The 16658-nt window shown below is 36.1% G+C and overlaps 1 protein-coding gene across 1 annotated transcript in view; it reads right to left on the reverse strand.

Annotated features, from left to right (window-relative positions):
* LOC137010937 (novel protein similar to human membrane-associated guanylate kinase-related (MAGI-3) (MAGI-3)) overlaps positions 1–15256 on the reverse strand; it is a 138353-nt gene extending 123097 nt beyond the window's left edge. The window contains exon 1 of the mRNA XM_067373406.1: positions 14950–15256. Coding sequence (XP_067229507.1) covers positions 14950–15256 — 307 coding nt within the window. The remainder of the gene's footprint in view (positions 1–14949) is intronic.
* Between the last annotated feature and the right edge of the window lie 1402 nt (positions 15257–16658).

Raw genomic sequence — 16658 nt, forward strand, 5'->3', positions numbered from 1 at the left:
ACCTTTCATGCTTCGTCATGCTTGTGTTTTCACTTAAAGGTTATGTTTAATGATGCGATTCCCTTTATGGGGATCTTAAACCGTCATTAACAAGTGTTAATTGCCAAATACTCAATACAATTTTAGTTACAAATGGCTCCATCGCTGATAGGCAACATTCAAGTCCCGTTTGCATCATCACCATAATAGCAGATGGGATGAATTAAAGGGATAGTTCATACAAAATGAAAATTCTGTCACCATTTACTCAGCCTCATATTGTTCAGTATTTCAGTATTTTGATCTGTTTCACACAAAAGCAAGACTTGAAATATTGAGTATTATGGAGTACTAAATCAACTGGTACTAGTTTAAATAAAAAGAAAGTCATACAGGTTTGGAACGACATGAGAGTGAGTAAATGACAGAAAAAATTACAGTGAACTACACCTATAAACATCTGGTAAAGGTTTTGAATGCCTGCCAGTGAGGTGTCTATGGAAAAGATTATTAAAACAATGAAGTATGTGATTAGCGACAAATGCTTGTGTCATTGCTCATGCCTCATTCGGGTCCGACTGGTTTTAAGTGAATGACGGATTGCAGACATTCTTGAGCAATGTGTGAAACAAACAGAAACTCTTTGCTAGCAGAGTGCAAAACTTTCCGTAATCCATGTCCTGTCTGAATTCCAAAAATCAATTTTGGTCGGTTGCCCTAACGAAGAGAAAACAAATTAAACTTGGAGAACCTGTATAATTAGTCTGGTTTCGGATTCATCTGACTCCAATCTATAGCGCATTTCTTCGGGGGAGTTTAGATGTGTTCTTGCATACAAAAACAGCACAATGGAATGAAACATTACAAAATTGTAGACTATGTTTAACTTCACATGGCGCTTTAAATAGAATGCTCATGGAGGGATACTCAAAAATCCTCAAACACGATGCAACTAGCTTCACCTAAAGGAACAATAATATTAGTTTTAAAAACCTATTAGCAGGTACATAACATAAGTAGCCTGGATCATCTAAGGGACATCCATTAATGGTTTATGGATGGCATAACCCTGTCTTCCACAGACTAAATTAAATATTAAGATCCATATAAAACAACAATATGATGCATCATTTATGACAACATAAGGGCAATTTCTGCTGAGCTCTGTAATTGTTTGGGACAACATTAAGGATGTTTTGATTGAATGTATACCGATGGTGTAGACCTCTGCTGCAGTCAGCCGTGTCTAAGAGGAAACAGGGTCTCTGAAAACACACAAACACACACACACTCCTACACAAACCCTGTTAGCCTCAGAGAACAAGTCCAGATACTCGACAGCACATGATGCAACATTCAACAACATCAATTTTTAAGAGGAAAAGAAAAAAATGTTTCTGAGTAAGCTGTATACTAATTAACTTGAACAGTGTTTTTCTCACTTTCTAAACGTGAAATCTTTATACATCCATTATCAATCCAAAACAAAGCTTAAAAAATGCTTAAAGCCCACTTCCAAGTCAATATGCCTCAAGTACACTTTCAATGTAAGTGTATGAATGTTTTGCACATTTTATCGCCCACCAGGTAAAAATCAATGACCAATTGCTTAGAAAACTAAAAGCACACAGCCTCTCATCAACAAACACCACATTATTATTATTAATAATACATAACCATTATAAATAATTATTACCACAAATTTTTTGAGATGAGTTACAAGCTAAAATGATTTTTTAGGCTATTATTGTATTCTTAGGGTAAGTAGAAAAATAGAATAAATAAATAAATAAATAAATAAATGCCCAGGTATTAAGCAGATTAAAGAAAAATATGCAGAGATGCCATCTGTTAATAGCATAAATGTTAAGAAGTCAAGTCACTGGTTATAGATCAATCTGTAGCTACAATTATTTGTTTACCTTTGTTGTAAATTGAAAATGACATAACACGGTATCCCTGATGGTCCTATCAGTCTGTGTAGCTCTTATCTTACTACTTATTCTATCCATCCTACACTGGCATGGCATTTTTGACCCATGTATGTTCAGCTCTTAATATTTATGACCTGTGCTGCCCTTCCACGTCAGCCCTGTTATCAGTCTCTGTCATGTTAAGGGAGACAGCCGTTCTGGATTACTGCAAGCGAGCAGAAAGCAATGTCCCCGTGAGGACGTCTGCACAGGGGGGTTACATAATACTCCGTAATCCCCATATACTCTGTATGTGTGTGCTACAGAAAGAGTGAAAAGTGTGTGTTCGACAGCGAGATAGAGAAAAAAACGTATGTCCGGGTGTCATGACACTGTTCACACCCAACAATATGTCTCCTTGTCCTACAGTGCTGCGCCTTTAAGGCCACCGGCATAATTTTAATGTTAAAATACTATGTATTATCACTGAGTAGCGTGCAGAGATACCATTGAGCACTAAGCTATTTGTAGGTTGATTACCAAACAAGCAAAAAACATTTTCCCAACATTGCATTTTAGTTACATCATAGTACTACATTTGAAGAGTCCATCTGATATGTTTTTTTACCAGGTTCCTATGTTTAGGTTCAGTAATTTCACTTTAATGGCAATGAAAAGGTTATTAGTCGGTTATTGAAATGCCTTATTTTCAAAAATGTCCCTTTAGGAAATTAATTGGTATTGCTGAAAAACCAGCTAAGTCCATGTGTGCTTATTTTGCAAAAAAGTCCAACTCTTTGGACAACAAGACATAGTAAAACATCTGTTTCTGTCAGTTTTACAGCAGCAAAAGGAACCCTGTTGTGTCCTGTCATTGCCACTGTAACAATGTACAAAACAAAATAAAAAAATTGCAACTCGGCAATTGAAAACCGGCTCATCGTCATTCATCTTGAAATTATATGATTCTATTTGCATCTTCTGATTGGTTCTTCTGTGGACTTGGAGGCTTTTGCTGACAAAGGGAAGTGGCGTTTAGCGGTTTCTGCCAACGAACCGGTAATTCCGAATGGGCTGATCCTGGAATTTAGCGGGATTTGATGAACGTATAACTATGTGTGGAGAGCCTTCGCTCAATATCATTATCTTTTATTTGACGGAGGTGGCGTTTAGCAGCTTTTTCATTTTAAAAATGGTGTAGAAAACAAACTCGAGATAAAGCAAATAATGAACACATGAAGTACTGTTTACCAATTACGAATCCAAAAAATCAAGTTTTATTTTAGATGTACATGTATTTTCAACCAAAATAAAACTTTGGGGAAATAGGCTTTCTTAAAATAGCCTCAAAATGTCCATGTTATAAAATTTCAGCAACCTTATGAAAATACATATTTGGTATTTGTTATGACATCTAACATCTATCGCAATAATGATGAAGGGTAATAATATCACAAAAAACTGAAGAAAAAAAACTGTTGTGCTAGCTGGATCTGTGGCACATTGCTCAATTTGTTTGTCAACTACTCAGAAACAGAGAGGGCCAGAAGGAAAGTGCATTTGATAAAACAATAATTATTTTTGCAATTTTAATTGGTGCCACACTTTATAATATCAAGTCACACTCATAAGCACATTAATTTTGTTGCTGTGGTTAATCTCAGCATGTGTGGTTTGACACTGACTCTATCTGAGTATGCGTTCTTTTTACAATACATTGTGGGCACACACAGACTGTATCATCCTCATCTCCATTATGTCATTATTATTTACATACATACACGTCAGCACAGACTTGCCCTTGCCAGCATGACCAACTGTTCAGACAGCCAACTGTTGTTCAGCTCTTGTAGTGTGCATGCAGCAGGGCTCTGTGGGAAAGAAATGTTACGCCAGCGGGACCAACTTGGCATTGTGCCTGATTCTGTGTTAACCACAACAAGCAACAAGCTGATTGTAGGGTTAGATCTTAATCGGTTTTTGGTATTTGTGGAGATGATTCTTTGTCTTTTGTATTTGTCCAAGGGCTATCAATAGATTACAAGAATTCAATCATTTGTGTATGCGATCAGTGTAAATTTTGAATTTACCTCTGTATATTTTCCTTCCCATTCAAACTCTTCTTTCAGATTCACTTTGAAGGAAAGAAAAAAAATATATATTTTAAATTAATGTTTTGCAGCTAGCAGCAGTATACTGTTGGCCGTTTGCCGTTTGCGTTATATTAAAGAAAAGTTAAAAGCTATAAAATACTTTTTTTAAATTAACACATTAACAGGCATCTCTAATTTGTTTATGATGTGTTTATGGGAAATACCATATGAATGCTTTCTGTATGTGATGCACGTCTATAGTAGATGCCATGTCCAGACTTTCCTTTAGGGATTAGAGCAAAAGAAATAAACTACACACAGTCCACTCTTCCCCTATCGATTACTCAATCATGCCTCACTTCCCTCATTAGAGCTTCCTTTTACCTCTCAGTCACTCCATTTGCCTTCTCAAGGGTGCGTGTCACATTTCTTAGCTGCATTTTCCTAGCAAGCTTTTATTGCATGTCTTCCTTTCTCGTGATTATGTGGCATGTGGCCCAAAAGTGGCAGACGTGAGGAGTGTTCTGGAATATTAGGAGTGTACCTTTTTCATGAAGCACCAGTTTTGTAATTGTTATCTAAAACTAAAACTAATTTAAATAAAGCTGAAATAAGATTAAACATATTTATTAGATGAAAAACTTAAAATTCTGATTGAAAATTAGAACTAAGCGAAATAAAATAAGTTAGTACTAAAGTACCAAATACTAAAGTAAAAATAAAATAAAAAATAAATTAAAGCTAAATAGAAATATTTAAAAAAAAAAAAAAAAAAAACTAATAAAAATGACAAAAGCATATAAGAATCACAAAAATGTAAACTAAATTTAGTTTTATGAAAACTGAAAATATAAAAATAAAAGCTAATTCAAAAAATAAAAAAACTATAATAGTATGGAAATAATATTAAAGTCCCCCTGTAGTCAATAAATGTATCCCTTAAAATTCATCTTTGATCACCAAAATGACATATTTAAACATTTTTTCCTATGAAAAATTTTCTTCATGCCTTAAAATAGCTTGAATGTAACTCTATACCCTTGCTTCATTTAGTAAACGTTGATCTATGAATATGCTGATTAGCCACGCCTCCAATTACTCGCACAAGCTCAGATCCACTCGGTCAGCTTAATGAGGTAAACGCTGCACAATGGTATTTTTTTTCTTACAACGTCAGACACATAACTGTAATTAATATGACAGCTGCCTTCTAAAAATCAGTATCCTTAGAAATGCTTTGAACAACTTCATCATAACATCGTAAAATACATCATATACGTGCTATAACCTGGATTCTCTTGAGACTGCTTCAGAGCGGTAATTGTTAATGATATGCTAAAGCCTGCCGGCACGTTGATGTGATTGGTTACAAGGTAGTTTATGACGCAAGAAACACCAGCGATTTCAAACCACGTCTTTAGATCACTGCAGTTTTAAAGAGAAAATACTCAGCAATGGTGTTGACTTATCAGTTTGCACATCGTTTGTCTTAAAGTGTATTAAAAACACCACATAGCCATATAAACAACATTAAAAATTGATTTTCACCACAGGGGGACTTTAAAATAACATTGTGAACCCTAAATGAGATAGTTAGCTTAGTTGAATGTCCAGGTTGCTCTTGATACAATGAACATGAATGGTGAGCACATTCAGCAGCTTAGATGTTCTCGATCCTGTGTGTTCTACACAAGAAATAAATGAATGGCAATAGCATTTGCCAAAGTCTCTCATTTAAGCTTCATACTTCATACAATTATAATTGATTTCCTGGTTCCAAACACAGAAAAAAAATCTATTGGTTTCTATTAGAGTCTATTGGTTTGTGGAGAACACCCCTTGATACACTCAACATTTCCTCTCACATTCATTGATCTTGTTCTACAGCATATCTGCCTTTTGTTATATGGCCACACCCCCTAACACACATCAACATGAATAACACCCCCACATACCTGAAACCACACCCACCATAAATCACTCTCTTCCATGAAACATAAGCTCCTCCTACAAATCTGCTGTCTTAACGCTGCCAAATACGAAATCCAGTGATGCCATCAGCACGTATGGCACCCAAAGAACACACACGCAACATTTTCCCAGATTCATTTCTTGTATGTGGGGCAAAATCCATCAGTTTTATCCAGGCTAATGCTGGTAATTAACGCAGGACAAAAAAGCCACCACATGTGCCATTTGGAGGTGATACAGTATAATCCTTTGCACCATAAACACAGCTGGTGATGCTGTTTTATGAGCAAGAGGTTAGTGTGCAGTCGTGTAGAGCTGGTCACATGCACCAGAATCTAATACCCTAAAAGGTTGCAGTACAGAACAGAGACAGATTTTGACATTTTACTGAGACACTGTATATAAAAAACAAATATGTATCATTTATGTGATTTAATAATATGTTGAGTGTTTGTTGCAATGCACACACTCTGCAGACTAGTGTTACTCATTGGTACGGTAATATTGCAGTACATACCAAAGCTTAAGCTCAATTGCTGAATTGCATTGTAAACGCTGCATGAAAGTGAATATTATTTACAGTAATATTTTGAAAATATGCCATAACAACAACAACAACAAGAATAATAATAGTTAAATAACTAATATAAATTAAAAAATAATAATATAAGAAGTTACAGAATAGTAACTTAAAATGATTTCAAGGGCAAAAAAAGACAATAAAAGTATTATTAATATCTTTTTAATTATTTGTATGATAATAATACAATTACTAATATTTTTTATTATTATTATTAATAATAATGTCTATGTAAAGCGTTCCGAACTATGGAAGCTTGTTGTTGCTTGTTGTTGACTTTTTTTTCTTGCAATTGTCATTCCTCACCACACATTTCAGATTTTATCTCACAATGTTGACTTTTTTCCCAGAATTGCAAGATATAAACTCACAATTGGGAGTTATAACGTCAGAATTGTGTGATATAAACTCACAATTGCATCTTATAAAGTCAGAATTGACTTTATTACAAAAAGTTGCAATTACCTTTTTTATTTTTTATTTCATGGCGGAAACAAGCTTCAATACAGAACAGCCACAGCAATCTAGGTAAATTAACAACAAGCATCCTGATATAATAATAACCTTACTGCACACAAACTATTGGTTTTCTGCATCTGTGGCAGCTCACTAAGTATGAGCAATCAGCAGGCACCACTAACTAGAAACTTCTGGCAACTTTCATTATAGATAAGTCAAATCCATTTTCAGCTTGTATTATCAGGAATATTTCATAGACAGACAAGCAGCTCTCATGGTGCAAGGTCTGACTGCAGCTCGGGTGAATTTCCATGCAAGGACGACTTCATCTGCGATGAATGAATTCGGGTTTCAATCAGGCCTTTGACAAGCTACTGTACTTGACAGTTCATTTGGTTGACATGCACCTGCCAACAAGATGGGATTAGCATCTTCAAAGGACAGAAACAGGAAGTTACGAGTAGAGAGGGTGAATAGAAGGGGAACGAAGAGAAGCGGTTGAAAAGAGAGGAGAGAAACACTAATAAAGAAGAGTGGATGTGCATTGCAGTACGTGGGCTTTAGACACTAAATTCTTGAGTCTTAATTGTCAGGTTTTTGCTTTGCCACAGGCACGCATACTCCATGTTGACGAACTCTCGATGCTCCTAGTTACACCAATGCTGTTGATTGCAGAAGGCTGCCGGTGGTTAAATTAAGCTAATTAGTGCATTCGTGACATGTGCTGATTTTTTTCCATAGCTTGAACACAATACCACAAGGTCCCTTCCATCACATACTGAGGCTGCAATGATAATTAGAGGTTGCAGAGACATTCAGTACAAGGGGACAAACAGTGTCTCTCTATTCCACAGTGGTTTATCACCATGTTTATCTATACCCTTTAAGTAAATAAGCTGGAACGGTGCCTATACATTGTTCATTAGCATGATATATAGTATGGCAGCAGACAGCGCAATAGGATACACGTAAGTGCTGATTCACAGCTTTGAAATGCAACTGGATCGTTTATCAAAATAAATTAGCGTGCTGGGGAATATTTAATAAAACGTTTAACTAAAGCTACAATAAGCTCATTAAAGTCAAAATGACACTATGCCCTGGCGTGCTATCCATTTAAAATAGTCAATCGCTGTTATTGCTCTAATTCTGAGTCACTGAGCTGCAAGGCCTCCATCATTTTAACATTCTTTATGTGCCTGCTAAGGCCCTTAGGAGGTGATATTCCATGCAAGGAATGACTTAATTTGGCCCAAAAGAAAGGTTGAATTAACCTTTCATATGTTCTAATCAAAGGTTCGCTGTTTGGACAAAGCAATGCAGTTTCTCATTATATGAACAGTGGAATTGCAGGCTCTGAAATTTCCATTTCAAAGAGCTAAAACTGTTGCTGCAATTGCAATACTTCACTCCTAGAGAGATGAAACTATAACACAATTCAGGAGAACTATGTATCAGAATTGCTGTGAATTCCCACATCGACGCTGGCTCTGAAAAACAACAACGATGGCGTGCAGCCCACCTACAGTAGAGGAGCGAGGTTTGAGCACTGTCGATGACATGCTGCGTTCAAGTTCTCCTGGGAAGTTCCTATTTACGGTTTAGAAATGGAGATTACAATATGGTGTGTTTATTTAAGTGATTTTAGTCTGAATAAAATGGACCAGCTTGAGAATTTGTTTTATTTTTCACTTCCTGACAAAGACAAAAGGGATTTTAGTGCTAATTCAAAATAATGAAGAGCAAAAGAAGCACATTATCTGCAATCGATGCTTTATCTGTGCATTAATCATTCAGTTGTTCAAGTAAATCATTTTTCTCTGAAGTGACGCAAAGTACACAAACTTTAAGGTCAATTTCCTTGTTAATGCTAATCTGCAACATGTTGTTAATTACCACAGGAAACACTTTCAACTCATTCTTCAGTTTGCAAAAAAAAAAAAATTTGTAAACAGTAAAACAAGGCAATGGAAGGCTATGATGCAAGGCATTGCGGGATAAATGTAAAAATATACACAGTTTAGAAAGTATAGCCACATAAAATTTAGAAGACATTTAGTTAAATGACATCTAAAAAGAAAAATAGGTTACACTCTAGATTAGGATCCAATTCTCACTATTAACTATGACCTTTGCCTCAATAAACTCCTAATTACTGCTTATTAATATAGTTAGTAATGTAGTTGTTAAGTTTAGGTATTGGGCAGGATTAAGGGATGTAGAATATGGTCATGAATAATGAATAAGGCATTAATATGTGCTTTAAAAGTACTAATTAACAGCAATATCCTTGTAATATGCATGCTAATAAGCAACTGGTTAATAGTGAGAATTGGACCCTAAACTAAAGTGTTATCAAAATTTCTGTGCAATTTAAAATCCTGCATTTTAACTCATGTCATTAATATGATACTCACAATGAAACCAGAAATGCACTGTTGAGCTACAAAAAGAAAAATCCACTCACAGGAATTGTGTCAGTACAGCCAGAAGCTAATCCACCTAGAACTAAAAGGACAATTTAGACAACTTTACAGTGCAAATAAAACCCATTTCTGTATTGGAGAATGAATATAAAAACATGCCATTTATCCCATCCAGAATGTCTAGACTTCCATTAAGTGCATTTACTGTAAATGCAATTTTTGCTCAAAAATGCCTGTGGTAATCAATATATGCAGTCAGTGAAGCTTATCTTGCTTTAACCATTAGGGAAAGCTTGAAGAATGAAGTCATAGATGCATTTTAATGCACAACTGATTTGCTGGAACTGTACTGCAACTTTGTTCAGATGCGGACTGAGAAATACTACATCCCAAAAGGACCACAAATAACCATAGCAATTCTCCAGTGACACAAAAAATAGACACCCTTACTAGACTACAGGAAAGCAAAGATAGTCTAGGTGGTGAAGAAGCAGCTGGTGAGGATAACTGCTGTATTTGTGCCTGTGGCAAAGACTGCGGCATCATTTCCTGTTATCAGCTGATCCTCGGTGTGTATAGGCATTTCACTCACTCCATCTATTATTCACACGCTTTGAATTCCATGCGAGGCCTGGACATGGGAGACCGACATGCACATAAACACACAAAAGCAGCCTACATACTACTGTGCTCACATACCACAACAGAGGATACAATAAGGTACTTTTTTTTAGCTAAACAAAGTCCATGAGCATTTCAAATGAGATTCTCTTTATGCAGCTGGAATCAAGAGCTAGACAAAAGCAGTGCTAAACAACTGCATTATCTCAAAAGCACACTTGAACACACACAAACCCATTTACACAGGGTAGGGCACTGAGAACCACTTACATATATATATATATATATATAAATAATAAAAATAATAATGCATTGTTCAGCAGAATAGTCTTATTTACAAATAAATGACATCTATGTGCTAATGAACTGAATGATAGACACAAATTAGTCTCACAAGTAATTGGTGTGAATCAGTCTAAAAACTCATTCACTATTGATTGCTTTTTGAACAAATGACTGTTATGAGCTAGAATCATGAGCGAAATAATTCTGTCTTAAACAAATGAATTATTAACTTAAATTAGTCTAATAATTCACACACTCATTAAAATAGTGTGATTCACATACAACTCTTATAAGCTAATGAATTTGTAAAAATGCACAAATCAGCATCAAACACGTCAGTTATTGGCTTAAATCTTCCAACAATTCATTCACTAATCTTAACAGTGTGAAACAAATAACTCTTATGAGCTAATGAATTAGTCAAAAACTCACAAATCAGGTTTAGTTTAGTTTTTATATTTTAATGATAAGACATTTAATAGCTTTTATTTTCGTTCATTTTCATTTTTAATCATAAACTTACAGGACAGGCATGTAGGCTAAATTATGGATTTTTTTATATATATGAAGAGAACAGATGAGCAGAGACAGTGTGTCACTTTTCATGATCAACACCATAATGTTTGTTTTTTCCCCGCAGTGACAGTGGAGGCAACTAAAACATGACCTTTGTGCCTGATCAAGCAAATATGAACAACGCTAGGTAAAAAATACTGATTTCCCAATTTTAAACAATTCTCATTTTTATGAAATGATATTGATTCTTAAATCCTAAGAATCGACTGGTCTATGCTGTTTTCAGTTGATAAATGAACAAAATTATAGCATGCCTCCCATCCAATAAATCGCAATAACCTTTGTGCTTTGTTAATTTTGATACGAAAAAATCTCAGATTTCAAATTCTGTCCGTTTTATTACGGAATTCAAACAAATACTGTTTTGGCACTCTTTAATGTGGTGTGACAGATTGCTGTGGCCCACATCAGATTAAGCGAAGCGGCATTGCACATAAACTGATCATCTCTTCCGCTTTACTACTAGTTACAGCACAAAATAAACATGGATGAACATCAGAAGGTATGTTGAAAGTCAAAGTACAACTTAAATCTGTATCATGTTTCATGTAATCGCTCAATCAGCAAATTAGTGTTTGACGGAAAGATGTCAATAATAGCTTGTAAACAATGCCACGTAATGTTACACTTATCTCAGAAAAGCCATGCAGTGACCATAAACTCGATAAGTCAGCTAGAAGAGGAGTATTTTGCTAAATATATGCAGCACCATATTACATATCGTTAGCCTCATAGCATAATTGCCCAGATCATATTTCAAAGGCAGATATCACAATTTGGCCAAAAAATGACTTAGGCAATTATGCTATAAGGCTAACGATATTCATTATTTATTTTATTTTTTTTTATGTTCTTCAATATTTCATGCATGTTTGAATGAATCTGTCAAGTTTTTTATGATAGCACCATTTAAATGTTTATTTTTTTTTTTTTTTTTTTTAAACTAACTGGAGTAGAAACATAAATATGTAATTATAAAGTTAGTATTATAACTTTATAACATGGACTTAAACTTAAACTCAGTGCCTGCCTGTGCGTAATCAAATGCATCAAGGGAGACTGATGCAGAGGCAAATGTTATGAGATTTTGTGTCTTTGCCTCAGACAGACAACTTTTGGGAGATGTGGTCTTCACCTCACAGCCGGTGGAAAAGAATCGGGACGGGACTCGGGCAGAAACCATGTTCATGGATAAGATTATTAACATTACTGTAGTATGAAGCAGAGTGGGGTCGAGTGCTGTGGGAGCTGAACGAGGCCACCGGAGCAATTGCTAATGAGAGACGCACGGCTCGACAGCAGAGGAACTTTTATTATGCCACATGCATGGTAAAAGCATGGTACTCACGGAAAATCAAGAAAGCCAGATTTAAACAATAAGACTAAACGTGTTGAGCTATATAACAATTTGTGTTCTGTCTATGAATATAACCAAACAGTTGTTCCCTTGTCTAATAGAACATGTACCCCTGGTTTCACAGATAACGCTTAAGCTAGTCCCAGACTAAAATGCATGTTTGAGCTGTTTTAACTGAAATTAACTTGAACTGACATATCTTAAAATAAGCCAGTGCCATTGTTTTGTCTCAAGATGAACACCAGTAATGTTTTTTTCTAGGGTATGTTTATAAAAGCTACTTAAATACCCTAATTGAAATAAGGCCTAATCCTGGTTTAGCCTAAGCCTTGTCTGTGAAACCAGGCCATTATGTATTAAAGTGTTTTTGGTGTTTCCATGGTTTCTACAAAATAAAATCAGAAAACGAGGGTAACACGTGTAGTATGACGTCACTGACAGGTGATGCATGGACAGTCGGATACGTCCATGTCCTGGTTAAAAATGGCTTATTTCTCTGGATTTAAACATTCTTGGAAACATTTGGGATAATGTATGTACACAAGTAAACAAAATATTTAACATTGTTCTAGTGGTTTTTGGATATTTTAGTCCAAATATCTTACATATTCTGCCTTTAAATGGAATGAAAGATATAGATCTATTTAGATTCTCACGATCTATTTAGGTCCACATGTCATTCAACAAGAAACTATGCTTATAGAGCTGTAGATCCAACCATGCAATTTGCGATGCTGTTTGCAAATGTTTGCCGAAACCAAATCATTGAATTATGTTGGTAACTACAGAACTTGCAACCATAGTTGGCTAACAATGCTTTCGGGAAACACATCCCAGTACAGTTTGAATAACATAGGCCTATGTATGGTGCTAATGAGCTAATGAATAGGTTAAAAATACTCACAATTCAATTTCAAACTTATAATTTATCAGTCTGAATGAATTTCACTACTGATTCGCGAACAAATTAATCTTATAACCCAATGAACAGGTTATAAATATGAATTACTCCTAAAACTTAATAATTCTTATGGCCAAGAATTGGCCAAGCTCAAGAATCAGTCAGCAACTCTAATGAATTGGTTAAAAATATCCTCAAATTAGTCTCAAACTCATCAGTTGTTATCAGAATGAAGTAAGAAACAAGAATCAACAACTTCCTTACAATTATCACACCCCTAAAAAAAAACTCACAGGCACTCACAGTGACCACAGAAGACAGGATCAACTTGTATGTGTCCTAAAGAGCCTCAGCTGCCACTGATGTGGATGCTCTCAGATTCCCAGATACTTCTCATTTAGTCAACAATCAACCATCCAGTTAATGTTATCTTTCTGTACCCTCTCCTTCTCTCCATGGCAACAACTCTCACATCTACATGCTAATAACATCCTCCTATCTCCATAACAACTCTGACATATTGTGCCTTTCCCCTTCTGCTGCTAAGAATACACTCATTCGACCCATCAATAATGCTAAGATATTCTGTGTCCATGGTAACTACGTCCTCCTCCCCATTTTCATCATGCCCTCATATACCAGTAAGGTAGACAGGCCTGTCCTCTGTAAAGGTGATCCCCTTGCTATGATCAATACACACTCCAATAGTGAGTGTCCTTAGAAATGATGCTGATGCATTTATAAGATGTGTGTGTAGTGTTTACAACCCACCAACCCTAAGGCAAACGCTGTGCCTCTGACACTTTAAGCACAGCACATGTCAGAGCCAGCCTCAGCCAGGGCATGTGGTGCACACACTATGGGGGAGAGAACAAAGAATCTTCTGAATGCTGTTCGGCAAAGTACTTGTCCATGCACTGGGTGTTCCATGATGTAGAAATTACAAAGTCAGTCTTAAAGGGACAGTTCAACCTTGAGGTGCCAGACAGGGATGATTTCTTTCTTCCATGAAACAATAAAATAGATGTTTTACAGAATGTTCACACTGCTTTGGTGGACAGGAGCGGAGAGGCATTTAAGCTAGACAATTTTTATATAATAATACTCCACAAAATTAGTGGTCAATTAAAAATAGTTTTTTGTTTGTTTGTTTTGTCCATGTTAGTTCACCCAAACAGGAAAATTATTAAATTAATTTGCCATCATGCCATTCCAAACCAGTATGACTTACTTTCTTCTGTGGAGCACAAAAGATATTTCAAAGAACATTTAATAAATAAATTTACATTTAATAATGCATTAGTGAATGTTGAAAGGAAAATTAATTAAGATTAATAAAGGGTTTGTTTAGTAAACTAGCTAAGAAATGGAACCTTAAAGTGTTATCCAGTTTTTTTTATTATTATTATTATTTTGGGATGAATTATCCGTTTAAGCTCGGTTCATTTATATTAACAGGTCATACTGCACGGTTTGTCGCTATTAGTCCCAGTCCCCATCCACTTTACTGTTTGGGCTGAATCGAGAAACGTGAACATTCTGCATACATAAAAGTAAACCAATAAACAAAGTAAGTAATCACCATTCGTGTTCCATGAAAGAAAGAAAATCATATGCGTCTGAAAATGATGGTGTGTAAAAATTATGACCATTTATTCTTGGGTGAACTGTCCCTTTAAATGTTGGATACAGGTGCGCTGTGGGCCACAGAGACAACTCTCCTGGCAACTGTTATTGTTTGGCAACATTGACATTTAACGACAACAAAAACAAGTTCTCTCAGTTTACCTGGTTTGACAGTCTTAATTCGAATCGGTTCCCGAAAGTGGCGGATCACCGCGTGCGTGTCTCGGTTCGTCAGCCCACTGACAGGTGTCCCGTTCACTTCCAATAACACATCCCCGTAGTACGGTAGTCTCCCGACGTGACAAACCAGCACGTCCAAGTTCATCTGACCGAGGAACGGGAACTCCCCGTGCTCGGCGCCTCCGAGGATCTCCACAACATCACCGAACTCCCCAACGCTTCCCCACGACACGGCGCACTCCTGCACTTTAGTGGACCAGTGTTTCTTTCTCTTCAGCGTTTTAGACATCCTTTATCCTTTAAGTTTCAGTGCAGTTCCACGTTAACAGGTTTTGAAGCCTTTCTTCCCGGTGTGTCGTTTACTTTACCCGGTGTAGGGATGACAGCGCGCGGATGTGGAACGCCATCCAGCCCGTGATAACTCCATAAGCCTCATCTACCATTATTAGTTCAAGAAAACATTTAATCAAATCATCAAAACGTCCTTTAAGAATGCGCGAGGATACTATTATAGCTACATTATGCAAAATAATATCGAACGTAAAGAACAATCGACGCAAGAATGAAGTAAAACTGTGTTTACCTGTTAAGTTCACTCAGGTTTTGCATGCACAGCATCAAGCGCACTAGACTGACACACTGAGAAACGTGTCTGTCAGTACAGCGTGATAAAACGCGTCTCTATAAAGGGAATTAGCAGCAAAATAGTGTCTCACAGGTATAAGGAGCCACCGAAGCGGCTGTCTTGGATATATTCTGTTCTGTCCAAACGGCCGAAGCTCAGGTTAGTCTTCGAAACGCGATTCCCAGTCAGTGAGTAGATGCGTCTGACGCGTCTTCATTCCTGGCTTATGCCTGAACCGTCAGCTTTACACACATTATGAGCCGTTAAAAATAGCCTACAAGAGAAATAAAGCTGTCGAACATGTCTTTATCGCCTCAAATGGTCGCTGCGATGCTGTCATACGCTGTGGCTGCTCTCTCAGATCTCCAGTCACGGCGGCTACTGTTGCGCTCAGCTTCTATTTGTCAAATGAAGCAAGCGTGTGCGCGCGCGCTCACCGCTCACAGCGGCCTGTGACTGGATGGCTCTCGGGTGGAGGTTTATATAAACTGAGGTAGTAAACTGATTTAGTAAATGAAGATGCAAATGAACCAATTATAAAACCGATAGGCTTGATTGTAAATTCTGAGTGAATGAGTCGCGTTCTAAGTCGCTGTAAGATGAGCCAATAAACGCTCAACTGTAATGTCAAAAGTCTATATCAATATGGCAAGTTTCTACTCTAGTACTTGGCAGCCCTAAGCAACAGTTAGGCTGGAATTATGCAATTCTACAAATACATTCATCATATTTCCATTGACATATATTATATATATATATATAAAGAGTTTATTTGCAAAAACAGATAACTCCATTTTTATGAATTCTCACAAATCATGTTTTTTTTTTTGTTTTTTTGTGTGCATTCCAAGTAAAACAATCAAACTGCAGTTGGGCTGTTTTGATTAAGTAAAGATAACTCTAAAAAATACAGGTAAATTAAAAAATTAAAATTCAGTGAAAGTATGTTTTATATATATATATATATATATATATATATATATATATATATATATATATATATATATATATATATTATATATATATATATATTAAAAGTTTGTTTTTTTGGCAAAAGCAGATAACT

Source organism: Chanodichthys erythropterus, chromosome 21 (assembly GCF_024489055.1).
Source record: "Chanodichthys erythropterus isolate Z2021 chromosome 21, ASM2448905v1, whole genome shotgun sequence".
In the NCBI taxonomy this organism is placed as follows: Eukaryota; Metazoa; Chordata; class Actinopteri; order Cypriniformes; family Xenocyprididae; genus Chanodichthys; species Chanodichthys erythropterus.